Source organism: Acipenser ruthenus, chromosome 6 (assembly GCF_902713425.1).
Source record: "Acipenser ruthenus chromosome 6, fAciRut3.2 maternal haplotype, whole genome shotgun sequence".
NCBI lineage: Eukaryota > Metazoa > Chordata > Actinopteri > Acipenseriformes > Acipenseridae > Acipenser > Acipenser ruthenus.
In genome coordinates this window covers 47,771,069-47,790,717 of record NC_081194.1, presented here as the reverse complement: position 1 = coordinate 47,790,717, position 19,649 = coordinate 47,771,069, and the positions used below count along the sequence as shown (strand labels likewise).

The following is a 19,649-nucleotide window of genomic DNA, read 5'->3' as shown; positions in this document are numbered from 1 at the left end:
ATTTGTTAGAAATATTAGCTAAATGTTGACTTGGGGGGTGCAACAAAATGTATGCTAAAAATGGGGGAGCAGCATTTAAAAAGTTTGCACACCACTGGTGTAAGGTATCATAGGTGGCTTGCACTGTTTAGAGAATATCTTAACTTACAGGTAAAACTCTTCCCAATGTCATATTCATTGTTATAACCCCCTGTTAAGAATACTTTTTGCTACAGCTGAAACTGCTTTTAATAGGTGTAGCTCCTAAGATTTCGAAGTACTGGTGATATGAAAATGACACATTTTGGTCACATGGTTTGGTGGCCATATTGATAATTGTAAAAAAACTTTTGCAACCCATAACAAGAACACCATTGCACTTATGCTCTTCAATGTCAACACAACTGCACAGACCATTGGAAAGTAATAACTGCTGAAGATTGAAACAGATTGCTCACACGGCAGGGCGGCTATATTGGAATTTACGTTGAAATTTTATCTCCTAGGGCGTGCCGACAGGGTCATACTTATAATGGAACACGTATAGGAAGTCATATGTGCTCTATGAAAAAATGTCATCACCTGCGACCTTTGACCTCTCCTAAAGGTCAAAAGTGATGCATGACATCATCAACATACGCAACTGGCTATAAAACTGCCTATAACTTCTTATCGGCTACACCAAAACGCACGGAATTTGACACGGATGTAGAGGACTATGAGATATTGTGCCATGGTCAATATGGCGGCCTTTGGTCACATGGTGTGGCAGCCATCTTGGATTTAATGAAAATTGAGCAATTTTCAAGTCTTCTTCTCATGAACGGTAAATACCACAGCTGTGAAAAATGTTGTACATAGTGCGCTAACCAATGCGCTTAAATTTCACGATAACTGCTTGAAAGCCTTTATAGTTGCTAGCAACTCTAGTTAATGATTAGACCTGGGAGGATCTCAGTTAAATCAGTTCTGTGCTGCTGCTGAATCAGCATCCTGCTTTTCGCCATGCTCATGCTTAAACACTATCTGGTGTCTTTGCTTCCAGTGAGAAAGCCATCCATCGCTTGATTCAAACTCTGTGTGCCCCATCTATACAGCAAGGTCCCAAGCTTTTAATTTAAGCATTGGCCCTGATATACACGCTCCTTTGACAACAGCCTGCTGAAACTAAACAAAAAGTGTACCCTCTACATTCTCCTTGCATTTCCTTTTCATTACGGGAGTTTGATCACCACTCACCCAGAATAGAATCTCTGTTTTTGCTAAACCTCCCTGCCTGGCTTTTGGAGAAGTGAAATTAAGCAGCAACAGAGGACAGAGACGATGTGGGGTTCTGCAGAGCTTCCAGAAACTTTACCCTGTCAGCAAGTGACAGTTTGTTTCTCTGCTGAGACATTTTTGTACTGAAACTTTTACTGAAACTGCTGTTCAACTTTCAGAGTACAGGCAAAGTGCAACACTGGTGAGAAGACCGCCAAACGTCCCACTAAAGTGATTTTTTTTTATCGTGCCTATGAACCGAAGTTGACTTGCACATTAATAGAGGAAAATCGGTTCCCATTAATGCGTCTCACATAAAGCTATCATATTTCAACACTGATGGCAAAATACAGTATACAAACTTCTATCTTAAATATCTTTAATTACAATATACATATTAAATAGTTAGCAGTAGCTAAAGGTTACACCCAAAATGGCCTGCAATAGGTTTTACCTTTACCCTGATTTGAATATGGTTTCCCTATAAATTCAGAACCTCTTCATGGGATGGATGGAATGAGAGGTCATGCTGCTGTCAATTTTTCAATAGCACACTGAACTTTAAGCTAATTATAACCTATAGGAATGTTCCAGCTCAGGATAGTTTATGATATGATTTACGCTAACTGGGTCTTTATTGATGCTAAAATATTTACTGTATAAAGAGTCAAGTCAGTTTAATTGGAATTTGTTTTCATTATCCTGCTATTAAGCAAATGAATTAATGGGTAAGTAGTGTTTTTCATTTAAACTTGCTGGACTGTTTAGGAATGGCTTTAGCTATTTCTTGTTCCACGTTTAGGTAAAATATAATTTGCCATGTTTTTTCTGTCACATTTTAGATCGGATTACTGTAGTAATAACATATACTGTTTGTCATACCTTAATGGGACTGGACAACCTGAATCACCTGCTTATGTAGCACATTTGTGTAAATGTGCTTTCCCTCCCATTACTGACTAATTTGTAAATGCAAATGTCATCCCTTACATGTATTCTGGAAATAACTTAAAGTAGTCACTTTCAGTAAGGTGGGAAAGATATTTAAATAAGGACTAGTCTCTGAAAACTGAAATTCACACTTTTGATAAAATATGTTAATAGAGGTAAGTATGTTCTTGAACAAAAAGCACTTTTTAAAATCCCAACAGATCTTGGTGTACTGGAGTTGGAAAATTGAACAACTATTTACTGGAATCTTTACACACAGGGCACACAGCATACATAAATCGAAGCCGATGTTTGGAACACATTGATTAAGTTAGTCATTTTTTTTCTTGGACCAACTGGCATCACCTCGACCATAACATTTAAAATTTAACAACGTTTACTGAACTAGAACGAATGGTTAACAACCAGCAAAACCTTCAGCTCTGACCAACATTCACCTACATTTTTTTGTTTTGTTGTGACAACAACAACAACAACAATAATAATAATAATAATAATAATAATAATAATAATAATAATAATAATAATAATAATAATAATAATCATTATCATCTAAAGCTATTTTCATTAGTCTTCATAGAAAGAAAGAGGACACATGCAGGTTGAATTATAGTAAAGTCCAAACCATAAACTAGTATAAACTGCAATTCGAATAAGAAGCGTAAACACTGAACATATAAATTACTTCCTCATAGTTACACGTCCCGGGAGCTTAGGTTACCGATGACTCGCAGCGTTACTAGTACAATACAGTATTTCTCCAACTGAAATCTTAAAACCCTCAGCAACAGGTGTAATCTGCCCTGTAAAACGATTTATCAAAGTAGCCTGCCCCGTACAATGAAATGACTAGAAGCATTACTTTTCGATGGGAACCTGCCTCGGCTTTAGACGTTTAAGGTGTACATTTCGTTTGGTATTTAGATCGTTATGGAAATGTGTAGCCTTTGCCACCGTTTTAAATTTTAACAAATAAATGACTGACACTATTTTCTAAAAACAAAAGCCAGATTGAAAACTAAAACTAAAAAGATGCCGGTAACTCAAAAGGCGGTAGCCAATGTAATCAACACTTACCTTACTACAGTGGTTACTAAATCCGCTTCTCACATAAGCATCACTTTTAAAGGTATTGATGTTTTGGTTATGTCGATGTATGTTTCCATTGCTGACTAGATTGGCAGTAGTAGCCATTTCTGCGCAGTACTGTGACTTTCTGGTTTTGATATTGTAGGTAGGAAGTAAGTCAGTGAAAACGATTTTTTCAAACCATCCAAAGTATCCAACCCGTCAGTCAGGAATAACCAGAGCAAGTTACAGCCTTTTTTTTGTTTCCTCATAGAAACTAAAACAAATACCTAAACGGTTTGGTCATTCTTTACAATTGATCATTTTTTTTTTCTACTCAAACGTTTCACGGCAAGGCAGCCAAACAAGAAAAAGCCAGCGCATGTACTCCAATGTTTACCTGTTTGGCATGACTTAACAGTTTAGTCAGGTCAAATCACTTCATTGACACCCAGGGAGGCGAAAAAAGGAGGGGCACAACATTGACATTTTAATTTATTGTTGGGTTAAAGGTGGAATGCAGCACTTGAGAAAGCTGCTTTTTCCAAATTGTTATTGAGAAAACGTATTATTTATTTATTTACTTATAAAATGCAGCATAATGCTAATAAGCATATTTTATATATAATTTTAATGTTGAATATCGGCGGTATATAATAATACCCTTATGCAAAAATTCTGAAGTATAACTTAAATTACACACCAACATAATTTAATTAACATCTCATTAGGTATTTCAATGCCTGGGAAGTCGCTCTTTTGGGATTTCAAGTCTAGTCATATTTAAGAGAGACTATCAGGGGCCTCACTTTAAATCCATCCTGGGTTTACAAATTATTATTATTATTATTTTGTGTGTGTGATCAATTGCTTTTATTTTGATCCAAAACATAAAAACAGTTACAGGTACAATTACAACAAGAACTATATACATAGTCTCAGAGCTTGCAGGAACCCTTCTAATATTATGCCTGGTTAGCTAGTGTAAAAGTGATCAGACCCCAAGCATGCAGTGTGGAGGGGCAAGCCTTGTTCAGTTGAGCTGTGGTATGCTCTAATCGGACAATGTCTCTTAATGCACCCAACCACATCTGCCGTGGAGCAACATTAGGGGTGACCCAAGAGCAGGCAATCGCTTTTTTTGAAGCTGCAAGTCCTGCAAATAGGACTTTCCATTGATATGTGGAAAGAGGTAGAAAAGAGTCATAATTTAAAAGAAGCAGGGATGATAATTGGATATGTCAGTTTTTAAAATGCGAGACAATGTAGCACATACATAGGACCATAACCCAGCAACTTCGAGGCATTCCCAGAACATGTGCAACATGTTACCCAGTGCACCAAGCTCACAGTTTGTGCAGGGGGGGTCTAAGAGAAGTTTCATTTGGTAGTGCTTTAAAGGGATGGCATAGGCACTATGAATAACCTTAAACTGTATAAGCTGCTGAGCTGGGTTTTTAGAGGACATAAACGTATTTACTCGTATCGTGTTTCAATCAGGAGAGCATCCTAGGTCCTTTAATTCCTCTTCCCACAGCTTAAAAACCCCAAGGACATTGCACTTCTGAGTAATAAGATTTTCATAAATATTGGACACAAAACCACGTGAAGGTCGATCTTGTTTAAACACATTACAATGGGGTGTGAGGAGAGCTCTACACTCCTCGGCACGCCATATGCTTGCAGTGCTGACCTAAGCCTTAAGTACAAGAAACCCGGGAGAGAGTAGGTATCTTTAAGATCCTGGAATGTGCGAAAACCGGTTTCATTAAATATATCATTAAGAATATGAATTCCCCTATGTGGACCAGGCTGAATAAACACAAGGCTGGTTATTAGTTAACAGATTATAGTTGAGGAGGCTGTGTGGTCCAGTGGTTAAAGAAAAGGGCTTGTAACCTGGAGGTCCCCGATTCAAATCCCACCTTAGCCATTGACTCATTGTGCGACCCAGAGCAAGTCACTTAACCTCCTTGTGCTCTGTCTTTCGGGTGAGACGTAATTGTAAGTGACTCTGCAGCTGATGCATAGTTCACACACCCTAGTCTCTGTAAGTCGCCTTGGATAAAGGCGTCTGCTAAATAAACAAATAAATAAATAAAGTTGGTTCCAGACCCTCACAATTCTCTGTGTAAAAAAGTGCCTCCTATTTTCTGTTCTGAATGCCCCTTTATCTAATCTCCATTTGTGACCCCTGGTCCTTGTTTCATTTTTCAGGTCAAAGAAGTCCCCTGGGTCGACATTGTCTATACCTTTTAGGATTCTGAATGCTTGAATCAGATCGCCGCGTAGTCTTCTTTGTTAAAGACTGAATAGAGTCAATTCTTTTAGCCTGTCTGCATACGACATGCCTTTTAAACCCAGGATAATTCTGGTTGCTTTTCTTTGCACTCTTTCTAGAGCAGCAATATCCTTTTTGTAACGAGGTGACCAGAAATGAACACAATATTCTAGGTGAGGTTTTACTAATGCATTGTAAAGTTTTAACATTACTTCCCTTAATTTAAATTCAACACTTCTCACAATATATCCGAGCATCTTGTTGGCCTTTTTTATAGCTTCCCCACATTGTCTAGATGAAGACATTTCTGAGTCAACATAAACTCCTAGGTCTTTTTCATAGTTCCCTTCTTCAATTTCAGTATCTCCCATATGATATTTATAATGCACATTTTTACTGCCTGCATGCAATACTTTACACTTTTCTCTATTAAATTTCATTTGCCATGTGTCTGCCCAATTCTGAATGCTGTCTAGATCATTTTGAATGACCTTTGCTGCTGCAACAGTATTTGCCACTCCTCCTATTTTTGTGCTGTCTGCAAATTTAACAAGTTTGCTTACTATACCAGTGTGGTGGGTTATGGGAGGAAGTGATGTGACACAGAAGTGATGGAGACAGGAAGCACGTAGTTGGGGTTGGATTTTTATTTATAACTCCCACAAGAAAAAAAAAACACAAAGTCCCGAGCAGAGGGTTCCAACACAATTGCAGCACAAGAAACTGCCTCTGTTACCAGCTATGGTAAGCAGAGGCTTGAAATGAAAAACAAATAGTCCAAACAAAAGAGAAACACTGCCACAGGGTTTTCCAAAGATCCACACCACAGCAGGTGGCTCGGGCTCCCTCTTCAGGACAAGTAATTCCTGCAGCTTCCCAGGATCTCAGGGAAAGTCCGGACTCGAAGGCAGCCGGTCTGGGAATCCTCAGTCTGAATATATGCAAAACAAACAAAAGAACAAAACTCACAGAGCTCACGCAGCACAACTGTCTCAGTCCAGGATAGGGAGACCAAATGGCAGAACCCCACAGCCTAAATAGTGCCGAGCCCTGCCCCTACAATCAGTGCACTGCCCCACCTCAGCCAATCGTCGAGTGCAGCACAGCTGATTGCAATAATGGGGCTCAACCATGAGGTCCTGCCCCAAGTTAAGATGGCCGCCCCCACTGTGGCTTCTGCCCCAACCATGACTCAGCCATTCTCCTGTGTCTCGGTCCTTCCTGCACAGCGCTGCCAGTAGTCGGGAGGGCAAATTACAAGATGGACTCCTTTCACTCCTGTCACAACAAGAATCTAAATCATTAATGTAGATTAGGAATAGCAGTGGACCTAATACTGATCCCTGTGGTACACCACTGGTTACCTCGCTCCATTTTGAGGTTTCTCCTCTAATCAGTACTTTCTGTTTTCTACATGTTAACCACTCCCAAATCCATGTGCATGCATTTCCTTGAATCCCTACTGCGTTCAGTTTGAGAATTAATCTTTTATGCGGGACTTTGTCAAAAGCTTTCTGGAAATCTAAATAAACCATGTCATATGCTTTGCAGTTATCCATTTTCAATGTTGCATCCTCAAAAAAGTCAAGTAGGTTAGTTAGACACGATCTCCCTTTCCTAAAACCATGCTGACTGTCTCCCAGGATATTGTTACCATATAGGTAATTTTCCATTTTGTATCTGTGGCGGAGTGTCCCGCCCCTATGTATTATTATTTGTATTTTTGTTTGCGGCGCGGGTAAAAGCGCCGCGTCTTTTATTTTATATTTAAAAACCCCGTGAGGATGCATGGCTGATCAGCTACTGATTATTTAACTAGCTGACAGTCATGCATCCTTACCAAACGCGTGCAGACTCTGGCCGAGGGATAATAAGATAATTACCAACTAGTTAATCCCTCGGCCAGAGTATATAAACCTGCAGCTCTCTGCACTTGAGGTTGGGTGTACAGAGGAGAGTACGGGGAGCGGAGAGAGCGAGTCACATTTAAAAAAACAATTGCTAAAACGTGCTGGATTCTCCAGCACGACACTTACGTGTTTGTTTGTTGATTCGTTTGGCCCTCGTGCCCTTTTGTTTTGTGTTTTGTTGTTTTGTTTAAATCTTTTGTTTGTTTATTAATAAATACGCTGAGTGCACGAGCATTCAGCTTCACCCGCCCATCCACTGTTTTTGTGTCAGTAACTTCCTGGTCCGTGACGTCATCACACTCACCACTGCCAGCCAGACTGTCACAGTATCTTATTATAGTTTCCATAAATGTACATATAATAGAAGTCAGGCTTATTGGTCTGTAGTTACCTGGTTCGGTTTTGTCTCCCTTTTTGTGGATCGGTATTACGTTTGCTATTTTCCAACTGTCGGTACAACCCCTGTGTCAAGAGACTGTTGTTGTTGTTGTTGTTGTTGTTGTTATTATTTATTTCTTAGCAGATGCCCTTATCCAGGGTGACTTACAATTGTTACAAGATATCATATTATACATTATATCACATTATTTTACATACAATTACCCATTTATACAGTTGGGTTTTTACTGGAGCAATCTAGATAAAGTACCTTGCTCAAGGGTACAACAGCAGTGTCCTCCACTGGGGATTGAACCCACAACCCTCCGGTCAAGAGCCCAGAGCCCTAACCACTACTCCACACTGCTGCCCCTAACTGTTGCATGATCTTGGTTAGCGGTTTGTAAATAACTTCTTTCATTTGTTTGAGTACTATTGGGAGGATCTCATCTGGCCCAGGGGATTTGTTTATTTTAAGAGCTCCTAGTCCCTTTAACACTTCTGCTGGAAACAATACGTGAGATGATAATGTTGAAAACCACTGGTTTAAAGGCAGTAGGACAAATGAAAAAAATCACACAAAAAGCACAACATTTTTTTGTTCTTTTTCCTTTTCCCACAATGCTAGTCGGTTTGAACAGTACGTGCCTCACGTGTTGTCGAAGGCTGAATCAGGTGTAAAAATTACACCACAACTAGATATGTGTTTGACTGTTTTTTTTTTTTTTTTAAGTGTGCATAGGCGGGCAGTGAAACAAACAGCTCACGGGTCAGAGCTTACATTGGTTGGGACAGGGGTTTACAGTGTTGCAGATGGCTGACATTTTTTTCTCTCCCATATTTTATGAAGGCGTACTTGAGGTTACTTATAGTTTCAAGAAAATGTTATGCTTCAATGCAAAGTCGGCGTATATAGGTGCATTTTTTCTTTTGCTTTTTATTTTAAAAATATAATTCCAGGGGCCTGATTTTGATAATACAGGAGGAAGCACAAGGGCAATGCTCAACGTCATTGCAAATAAGAAAATATATGTGGCAAATGCTATGGAAAACACTTATTTACATCATTTTTGACACTCACTGCAGGTTCAGTTTTCCCATACAGGATGTACATTTTATTGTTGGTTTTGTGAACTGCATATGTGGAACAGGGCCAAGGTTCATTGATTATTTTATTTATTTATTTTTTTAAAGAGCTTAATTTGGTAGAAGAAGAGGACAGCGAGCGATTAAAAAAAATGTATGGAAAATCATCTAGCGAGTATATTTCTTGCGAATTACCTGAAAACGTAGCGACGCATGCAATTAAATACTCAGGCAACATACAGAATTGTAATAATTTCAACGCTACATTTTGTGCAGCCAAACAATGCTGGTTCCTGCACATATGCAGCGTCTGAGGTGCTCCATTTCCATCTGCCCGCTTTCCTACAAATGTCAATCATCTCTCCTCATTGATTCCACTCCCAACAACATCCCCGTCTAACCCCAATCGCAAAATGATTTCCTACCTCATTGCTGGACTTTCCAACGGATTCTCTACCAGACTAAAACATATTCATCCTCCTTTCATTGAAAAAATCTATAATCTGCACAAAAGGAACAAGACATCGACTCCCTCATAGCTTCAGAGATTGCAAAATGTTCATGGAGGGCCCCTTCCTTGCTCCCCCTTCCCTCAATTCCGAATCAGTCCTATTGGGGTTGCCACAACCGGGGATCCTGGCTAGCCAAAACAGACATTTCAGATGCATTCAAAGTCATGCCCATTAAACCCTTCCCTCCACCATCTCTTGGTGTTGGAAGGGGCAATTTTATTATTTTTTTTTTTTTTCAGTATTTGGCTGCCGCAGCAGCCCCAAGGTTTTTGCTCAACACATACAGTGTACTCCGGAATGTATTTGTTCCTTCATTCAATCCTTTCAAATCAGCCGCACCATTCAAAATGGAATTCCTTTCACTTCCGGGACACTTTTACTTCACGTCTTCTCGCTCTCTCTACAACAGCAAAAATCTCAACTCCAATATTAATATTTCTAAGGAAATATAACAGGATGTGGACTTCCCTGCTGTAGCACTAGAATGGCCTTTCTATGTTCTACGATGATTTCACATCTGCCCCCCCACCATCTCTCTATCGGCTTCGGCGGTATTTGCACAATAAATGGTTCTTTAGTGCATGGCCTCAGAAATCTATCCCCTTTGTCAAAATCCACAGCCCTCCTCGGGCCCCCTATTGTCAATCAACCTAATTTTCAACCATATTCACCCCTCCACAATCTCCTTTCAGCAGCTCAAGAATACAGGGCCACCGCCCTTGCTCCTTCTACCCGCTCCTCCTACGCAACTGACTGATTCCCTTCACAACCTTCTGCAAGCAAAAATTGGATTTCTCCTCTCATCGTTCGCCTCCCATCTGCTCAAGAATACATGGCCGCCGCACCTGCTCCTTCTACCCGCTCCTCCTATGTAACTGGCTAGTTAGCCTACTCAGCCTTCTGCATACCAATTACTACCGACATTCTATTTTCCTAATCACAATCCGTTAGTTATTTATAGTCTCTGTAAGTCTGCTAAATAAACTAATAATAATAATAATAATAATAGTAATAATAATAATAATAATAATAATAATAATAATAATAATAATAATTTCTCTCCTTTCAACAATCTAGTAGCCTATGGAGCGACCGCTCCTCCCCTGTCCCGCACCGCCTGGGGTTGCCTGTCCCGCACCGCCTGGGGCTGCCACGCCTGCAAATCCTAGGGCTGCCACGCCTGCAACGCCTAGGGCTGCCACGTCTAAGCAAAAGTGCACCACACCTGGAGACCGCAGGTTTGAAACTCTCAAGACCCACTTGTTCTCTCTTGCTTTCAATGCTCTTTAAGCCTGATATCCTTTATTAGCTGCTGTCTAAATTACTATTTCAGGTTTTTCACTCTGTCTTATTCGTATGATTCTGTATAACACACGCATCCACAATGTTTGGAATTCACATCCTAGCCTTGTATCTAATGTATGATGCCTGTATGTAATGTATTTGCATTTTTTTTTTTACTGTTTGTATTTAATGTACTATGCCCTGTATTTCACTGTATTTAATGTATTATGCATTGTTCCCCACTATCTTGTTACTCGCTTTGTGATGGTGGTCGGTCCACTATGACAGGCGCTATATAAAATAAACATTGATTGATTGATTTTAATTAGCAAAATTCAATTCTCCTTCCCGTTTTAAATTATAATTTCTCTACAAAAGATTTCTAATGTGCTATAAAACTCCTTTTAATTCATATTATTAATAAAACCAAGTTCAATTTCTTAACTTTGAATCATTCAAGGAACTACATAATGAATACATATTATTATTATTCTACACTGTACTTTGAAACCTTGCGTAGTCCTTTTGCTCTTGTTTTTGGCTTGCCATGGTAAACGCAGACAAACTTGATGTATGCAAAGGGCCATTTTTCAACATCAATGTGTTTCTTCTTCAGCCTTTTAATTTGTGCTTCTGCTGCTGTTATCAATCTTCCAGACTGAATGTGATTCAATTTTATACGTATCAAAACTGGCACTGAATTCACAAAAACTAAAGAAGCGGCGTCCCTTCATATTTCATCATCTGGAAGCTAAAGAAGCAGGATTTGGACTCTGAAATGCAAGTGCAAGCCAAGGAAGGTATGTGATTGGATGAAAATCTGGTCTGTGATTGGATAAAAATCTACAGGGACAGTAGTTCCGGAGACTCGTTTTCTTTCCCTGCATCTGTGGGGACAATAGTCACTCCCCTTAATTTAACATATATAGAGAATAGATAATGTAGTGTAGCGTTATATTAAATAATTCTATTGATTCTACCCCTTAGAATATAAATAACAGAAATGGGTTTGGTGCACAACTTGCTGAAAACCTAAATTAAGATAATATTTAAAATGATCAATTTAATAATACTCAGTAATTCAAGATCACCATTATCTATATCAGGGGTGTCAAACTCCAGTCCTCGAGGGCCGCAGGGTCTTCTGGTTTTCATTCCAACTTAAGCTCTCAATTAACATAATTGATCTAATTAGTAGTTCAATTGGACATATTTCATATGTTTCAAGGTCTTTTACACTTGAGGATTTAAAAAATGCACTTGATTCAAGGTACACTACCTGTGAAACATTTTGAGGCCAGAAGAGAAGTGTTAAATGTGTCCAGTTAATCAAATAATTAGACCAATTAAGTAATTGAGAGCTCGGGTGGAACGAAAGCCAGAAGACACTGCGGCCCTCCAGGAACGGAGTTTGACACCCCTGATATATGCTGTTTGAAATTCTCTGCTTGCTTATGGGTTAGGGCAGGGCTTCCCAACCCTGGTCCTGGGGACCCCAAATGTCTTCTGGTTTTTATTCCAACTGAGCTCTTAATTACTTAACTAAACCCTTAAGTGAACTAATAATTTGCTTAATCAGACCTTTTTACTTGTTTTCAAGTAGCTTTAACATAAGTAACTTTAACTCTGCAACTTTTTAGGAGAACAATTAAAAAGGTCTAATTAGACGTATTATTAGTTCAATTAAGGGTCTAGTTAAGTAATTGAGAGCTCAGTTGGAATGAAAACCAGAAGACACTTGGGGTCCCCAGGACCAGGGTTGGGAAGCCCTGGGTTAGGGTAAGCAAAACTGCAGGGCTTGTTCCTGACCAGCAGGGGCCACTGAAGCCCTATGAACTGAACTCTCCCCAGTGAAACAAGCTGAATCAATTAAGTCACCCTGGCATTTATAAGTGATAAGTTCATAAGATCTTTGTGGATTGGTGTAAAATGTTTGTGATTTGATTTTTAGAATGTTACACAAACCTGTGCCAGGTTAGCTTCTAAGAAAGACATCCAATTAAATGTCTCCTGTTTGTTTGCAGATGCCATGCACCTGAAGATGAGGATAGGTAGGCCCTGACTGACGTTTGACCCAAAACTCAACAAGAATAAAAAACAAAAAACACAACAAAAAGAAACATATTCAAGATTTATTTTCCAGGTTGTACACAAATTAGGCAACAAACAGGCTTGTTGCTGTTGAGCCCGACTATTGGCATTTTAAAACTGTACAGACACACCTAACAGACAGCAGACCTAGCCAATGCAAAAGGAGTTCAGAGTCTTCATAACAAGATATATACAGTAATTATACAACAATGTATTAGACTGCCCTATTCGATACATAACACAGTATATGCGTGATACACCTTTAATCTTAACACATATTACAGTTGCACGTAAAAGGAACATACCATTGTTTAAATTGACCTACTATATCGTACATTATCCTGCAGTTGAGAGATGTGATTTTAATAACATAATCATTTGCAAGTCTTGCTATTTTCAGTAATGAAACAATGGGGGGAAAAACATAACCTGAGCTTAAAATAAGAATAACAAAATGTAGCTTAATTTATTTGTGAATTTCAACAGCTCTCATTACTTTTAACCTCCATCTAAATTGGCAACACTACATATTGCTCTGGGATGGAACGTCCCTTTGAGGATTACAAATGATGTGTTGATTTAGGCCATTGGAGCCCACAAGGATTGCTTATGTCATTAATAATATTTTTTGAAGATCTTGACACCAGTTGTTGATGGCTTATTTCCCCAATTACATGACACTTTTGTCAAAATAATTACACTCAACTTAATAATTGCAGCTGAATCCTGGTAGGACGTTGTCATAGTACCCCTATTTTTCTGTTCGGCTGTCAGCATTAATTAGGAAGAATCAGTTGGGAATTCCAAAAAATAGATTTGATGTGCTTCGAGATTTGATCATTATTCTGGACACCATATTTCATCATTTGAATTCTGCATAGTACAGTAAGTGCTGCTGTGGTACGGTGGAGGACCACATTAGCCCAGATCTGTCAGGCCCTATTAAAAATGATAAAGCATAACACTTCTGCATTTCAACTTTCTTTCCATAGCCACTTTCATAAAACATGTCTTGCAGCAAGTTTACACTTTGACTGCTTGCATGTATATTTAGTATGTGCGTGTTTGATGGAACATGGTTTGTAGTTCCATTATGTGAATGTGTAAACAACCTTGGAAAAATAAAATAAAAGTGTGACAGGGTGCTCATGTCACGTGTGTGGGTAACCGCTGCTTAATCAACACAGAGAGACATTGGAGGTGGAGTTGAAACGCCGGCACAGGCGCGCAGGATTTATTAACAAACAACAAGAAAATAAAGGTGGTCATGTGACGTTACCGGCCATGGTAACGCACAGAGGACACATACAGCAAGCTGTACAAAAATACAAAATAAAACACAGTACAAAAAACTACAAATAAAAGGTGCCACAGAAGACGAGCGCTAGCCTTATACAACGAAGCGTCCCGCTCCAGGAACCGGCTACACTACGTAACCCTTGCTGTACATCACATGGGATCACTATCCCCTAAACTAACCTAGTGATGAGCCGGTATTCATACAACGACTCCTGCTGCTTCATACGGTCTTGGCTGAGCACTGCCTTCACAAACACCGCTTGCAGTCTCAGGGTTGCGTAGCTGTCGTTCCTGCAGAGCGGACCCTCTCCTCCCGAGTATACGCCGCTCCCCTCTGGCATGGCATTGCAGTCGCCCCGAGCCATCTCCCGCGGATGTTTTTGAACTGACGGACACTCGGTCTAGACCTGCCCACCTGCTGATTGAGGACCAGCACAGCCAATCACTTGCTGCCCTTCCCCTCAACCAAGCCTAGCAGGCAGCAAGTCTCAATCGAGCGCCCGTCTGTAAACAATAATCATACAAATCAACTCCAAAAAAGATACACAATAAACCCATTTCCCCATACAAATTATACCAACACTAATTTACACACGTGCAGGGCAATCGCCCTGCTACAAAAAGACATTTTTTTAGAAGTAATTTCAATTTTCACCCCGACATTTTTATTATCCAAATTTGACAAAAGCCCAGTTTTGAATGTTGCTTCACCCCTGCAACCCTCTTCTGGACAAATGAAGATCAACAGTCTACTGTCAAGCCAATAACCTGTTTTCACTCACCCAACTGGTTTTCCTCCCCAACCCATGGGAGTGCAAAGCCCAATACAGCACTCATTCAGGACCCACATCTAGGATGGTCAACTCAACATGATCAGGATTCAAACCAGCAAGCTTGTTATTGTATGTCCTTACTGGATGAGCCACCAGTGACTCAAGTAGGGTGTCCTAATATATTTAAGTTAAGAAAATAATATGTTACTGCGCTTCTAAAGATTCCCATATCACTTTTTTGGCACCATCACAACATACTGAAACATAAACTTAAGGGCAACAGCACAAACCCTGTAGCATATTGTTGTTGGGAAAATGATGTACAGTGTTGTGCTGTAAGAGCTGAATGAAAAATGTTTTGAATTTAAAAAATAATCTTCACTCTGTGCCTAGACACAGCCTCTTTTATTTGACAAGGCTTTTCTTTGCAATAGTTTATCTGTAAGCGCTGTGAGATGCTTGCACAAGAAAAGCAGTTACACAAGAATAATTATTTTGAGTTGGGTTGTACTATGTACGGTATTCAGATTTCATCATAATCACTTACCTTATTGCCTCCATATTACAACTAAGGATTGATTGACTACATTGTCAGAAGTTTGTACCACGCACCACAATGCCTGCAGGGCAGGGAAGGAATCTGATCGACTATGACAAGCATTCAGTCCAGGTTAGGTTTCACAACAGAACAGCCTTCTCCTGAGTTACAGTGTAATGAAACATATGGGTATTTCTGAGCTCAAGAAAGCAGACAAGGTTTGGAGACTGCGGTCCAGCAGCAGCAAATGCAATGTAAGCCTACTGTATGACAAATTGCCTGAGGGAAAAAATTGAAACACTGTAAAACTAGCTCAAACTAGGCACCAGTTCCAAACTGACTGGACAAGGCTTCAATACAGCTCAGTGCACATGTTTGTATCAGAAAGCATGGATATCCATGGAGTCAATTCGAAAGAGATGAAAAGACAAAACTTTACAATGTTTGATATTTATACCTTTGTAAACAATTGTTGACTCCCCTTCAACCCGACTGGTTTCTGTCCAATAATCGAGGTAGTCATTCTCTCATCATACACAGCGAGCCTACCACATACTTCCTCTGTGGGAAAGGGGGCGGTGCTCTCTGACCTTATGGTCTGCCACGTGCTACATTGAGCAGGGCACATCCCTTTTGTCTTTTAATGTACCTTCCCCCTGTCTCATGGTCAGCCACGTGCAATGTGACATGGCATCCATTTTGTCTTTTAGTTCCCCTCCCCCATCTCACACTATCTCCTTTTGGCGTTTAGCTCAGACACCCATCTGTGCTTTGAGTCGTGTTACACTATGCAAAACTGCACGTAGCTGGTTTTGCCGATGGGAAATGAAAAAAATTGAAACTTACACAATACTGTATAGAAACTTAATATAAAAGCATATTAAAGCAACTGACTTAGTAAGCACATTAAAACGACTATAAACAACACATTCCCACACAATTTAAACATAATGATTAAAAACAACTTAACTATAAAAGACACACACATACACATAATGCAAAACTTATAATTAATAGCATAATTAATACCTCATGCAGAAAGCCATTACTACATTCCCCTAGGTTTCATTCCAAGTACCTGTGTGCATTGCCATGAGGGGTATTCTATCAGTGTCCGTTCTTGATACATGACCGAACCATTGCAATCGCCTTTCTTGAATTTTCTGCAGCAGAGTTGTTTCCTGTTACAGCTGATTTTTGATTATCTCATTCTTTATTTTTTGCATCCTAGAGACACCTAGTATAAAATAACATGTCACACATACAACTACCACAGACAGACCATTTAAATAACAGTATACACATAATAATACAAAAGCAGCAATTGTAAAGTTACATTAAAACCCACTAAGATAAGAAAGCCTTTTTTTTTTATAAAAGTGCGAAACCAGACTGAAACTTCTTGAATATACCATAAAGAGTTAGAAATTGTTATAATTGAATTGCAACAACTCTCTCTAGAACCTTATCTATGAATGGTAGGTTGGAGATTAAAATAACTATAGGCCTCAAGACGTCCTTGAGTCAAGTCGTCCTTGAGGAAACAGTTTTTCTGTTCATGCAAGCCAATCCGGAAGTGCCAGTTTTCCATACTGAAAACTTATCGTGATTCTTTGATCTGTATTTTTGTTCACATTTTCTGTGATTTTGTTTGATTTGTTTGTTTGATAATAATAATAATAATAATAATAATAATAATAATCACAAGGCTTTTCATAATAAAACCATACAAATAATAAAACGCCTGCATGATGGGACTCATCAAAGTGCTTCACAGTAAAACAAATAAAACAGAAGTTAAATAGTTGGATTCTGTAGCTTTAAGAGCTTTAATGCCCTGAGGCTTTGCTTCCTGATATTGCTCATAGAGAACATTAACATCTTGCCTTGGTGATTAACTGTTATTGTTTTGGAGATGGCATCCATATGGCCCCAGGGACAGTATGCCCACCACTGTTCTTGAGACATCAGGCATTTATAAGAAGCTAAGATAACGAAAATCACGTCAAATGAAAGGGGTGTCAATCATATTGGATGCTTTCCTATTCTTGACTTTTGATACCATCCCATGGGATCCCTAACTTTTGTTAGTTGTCACACTTTATAAACTACCAACTATCAAGCAGTAATGGCCGGTGAAGTATATGAACCAGGAAGTAATACCAACAATAATGTAATCTTTTGAACTGGTTCTACCACTCTATTGGGAACCTGATTCACAGAGAGGTTCTGTAAGGTTTATAATAGTAGAGATAGATGTTTAGTTTTTTACAAACCCCTCAGTACTGGGGCCTTCAGAGCCGAGTCTCTGTCGAACAGGTTCAAGAGACCAGCAAATTTGAGCTATATTTATATTTGCCTTGGGGGACCATTAAATCAGTCTGATTCTTCATCAATTAGGTTTGGCCTGATTTCTTGTCTGCAAAAGGGGGGTGTATTAAAAATGAATTGTGGACAAGCTGGGTAGATATTTTGTGCTTGCAACATGTTTGTAGGCTGTATTAAATCTTTCATAGCTGAACCCAGTTTACTGTGGGGAGCGAATCACAAAAAAAAGAAACAACAGCAGCAACTATTCAGTCGGGATTGTGCAAAAGAAGCACTGCAGATTCAATTAAGAGTATTAATATTTAAGACAAACTTAATTAATGAAATGCCTTTCACTGCGCTCAAGGCGCTAGAGTTATCAAAATCATAAACACTTGAAAGTTTTAACTTGCATGTTTTAAGTTTGATCTTCATGAAACGGTTAGATTCTTGTTGGTTTCTTTAATTACAGTCTAGTAAAATAGATGTAAAATAATTATATATATATACTGTGTATATATATATATATATATATATATATATATATATATATATATATATATATACACACACACATAACTGTCACGCATAACTACTTAACAATAAAGACAATAACTAAGAATTGCCCTTTCAAACAGTACGCCTCCAGGTCTTCTTTAAAACCAGACTGAGAGAAGAAAACCCGATACAATGTGGCAGGGAATCCCAAAGACTCGGACACAATTATGAAATGCCCTTTCATGCAAGGTGCAAGCAGGGGGAAAAGGGGACAGCAAAGATTTTAATACAACAATAAACTGCCATTTTTACCGTGGCACAGCAGGAGCACTGGCATTCTATTTTCATGGCAGTAAAAAGGTTATATTTAAGATGTATATTAACTTGAGCGAGAAAAAATGAATTGTTTTGCAGGGCAATACTACACAACACCTATAGCTATAGCTATGGTATAGTTTTGCACTTAGTGCCCCGTCTGGGAGGTTTTGTCTTCGCCCAACTTTCACCCACTCCCCAGATAAGGTGAATGCTGTTTCAACTGTTCTAAGGGATTGTAACAAAGAACGAATGAATCCAAGTCAACGACCTGTGAGGGCGCTGTGTAACAGGAACAGTGTGCCCCGTACTGGATGGTTTGGCAGTTCATTCCAGGGTCAGTCGGAAGCCGGCCATCCAGGAAGGGGGCGGAGCCACTATACCAGAAGTCATCGCCTTAATTTCATGCAGTAGGCGATGTGTCAGTCACGGACTGGAGGATACGTGATTGGCCGCACCACCGAAAGAGGACGTGACCGAGGGTATTTAGGGGAAGTGGCCGAGCTATCTGTTCCTTTGTTGTGGTTACTGAAAGGACCCGTTTAGGAAACAGAAGTAATTAATTATCGTGAGTGTTTCGTGTTTTGTTTGTTTGATTGTGCTAACTGTTTGTCTTTTGTCACTGTTAGACAGTCTGGAGAAGTGACCGTATCTGTATTTAGTGTTGTTATAAAGTGTTGTATTATTTCGGAACTGAAACCCTTGTTTTGCACGGAGCGATACACATGGCTGTGTAGAGCCTGTGCTTATTATTTAATTGTTGTTGACACGCAACCCAGCCAAATAAAGGAGCTGTTTTATTGAACTTCCACTGTCTTGTGTGTGTTATTCCTGAGCACTGCACCAACTACACCTATTCACTGCAAGCCACATTGCCACAGGTATATACTGTAGATGATATTTTAAAAAAAGATGTTATGATTTGAAATAAGGAAAAACTTCTCAGATATGAAAATCCGCCAAATTCACTGGTGGAGGACCTGCCTCAGAGCTGGTCACTTTAACAAAGAAAGTGTGTTCCAAACAATTCCTATAGAGGTGGGAGCGCGCCGGGCACAGCTAAACCATCAGTGCCACCAACATCTGTTTTTGAGACTACCAAACTCTTTCCCTTGTGAC

General features: G+C 39.4%; 1 protein-coding gene across 1 annotated transcript in view; it reads right to left on the bottom strand.

The window, feature by feature from the left end:
* The window catches only part of sptlc3 (serine palmitoyltransferase, long chain base subunit 3), a 72,028-nt gene extending 68,378 nt beyond the window's left edge, over positions 1 to 3,650 (bottom strand). Inside the window, exon 1 of the mRNA XM_034017622.3 lies at positions 3,268 to 3,650. Coding sequence (XP_033873513.3) covers positions 3,268 to 3,384 — 117 coding nt within the window. The 5' untranslated portion in view covers positions 3,385 to 3,650. The remainder of the gene's footprint in view (positions 1 to 3,267) is intronic.
* Positions 3,651 to 19,649: the final 15,999 nt, after the last annotated feature.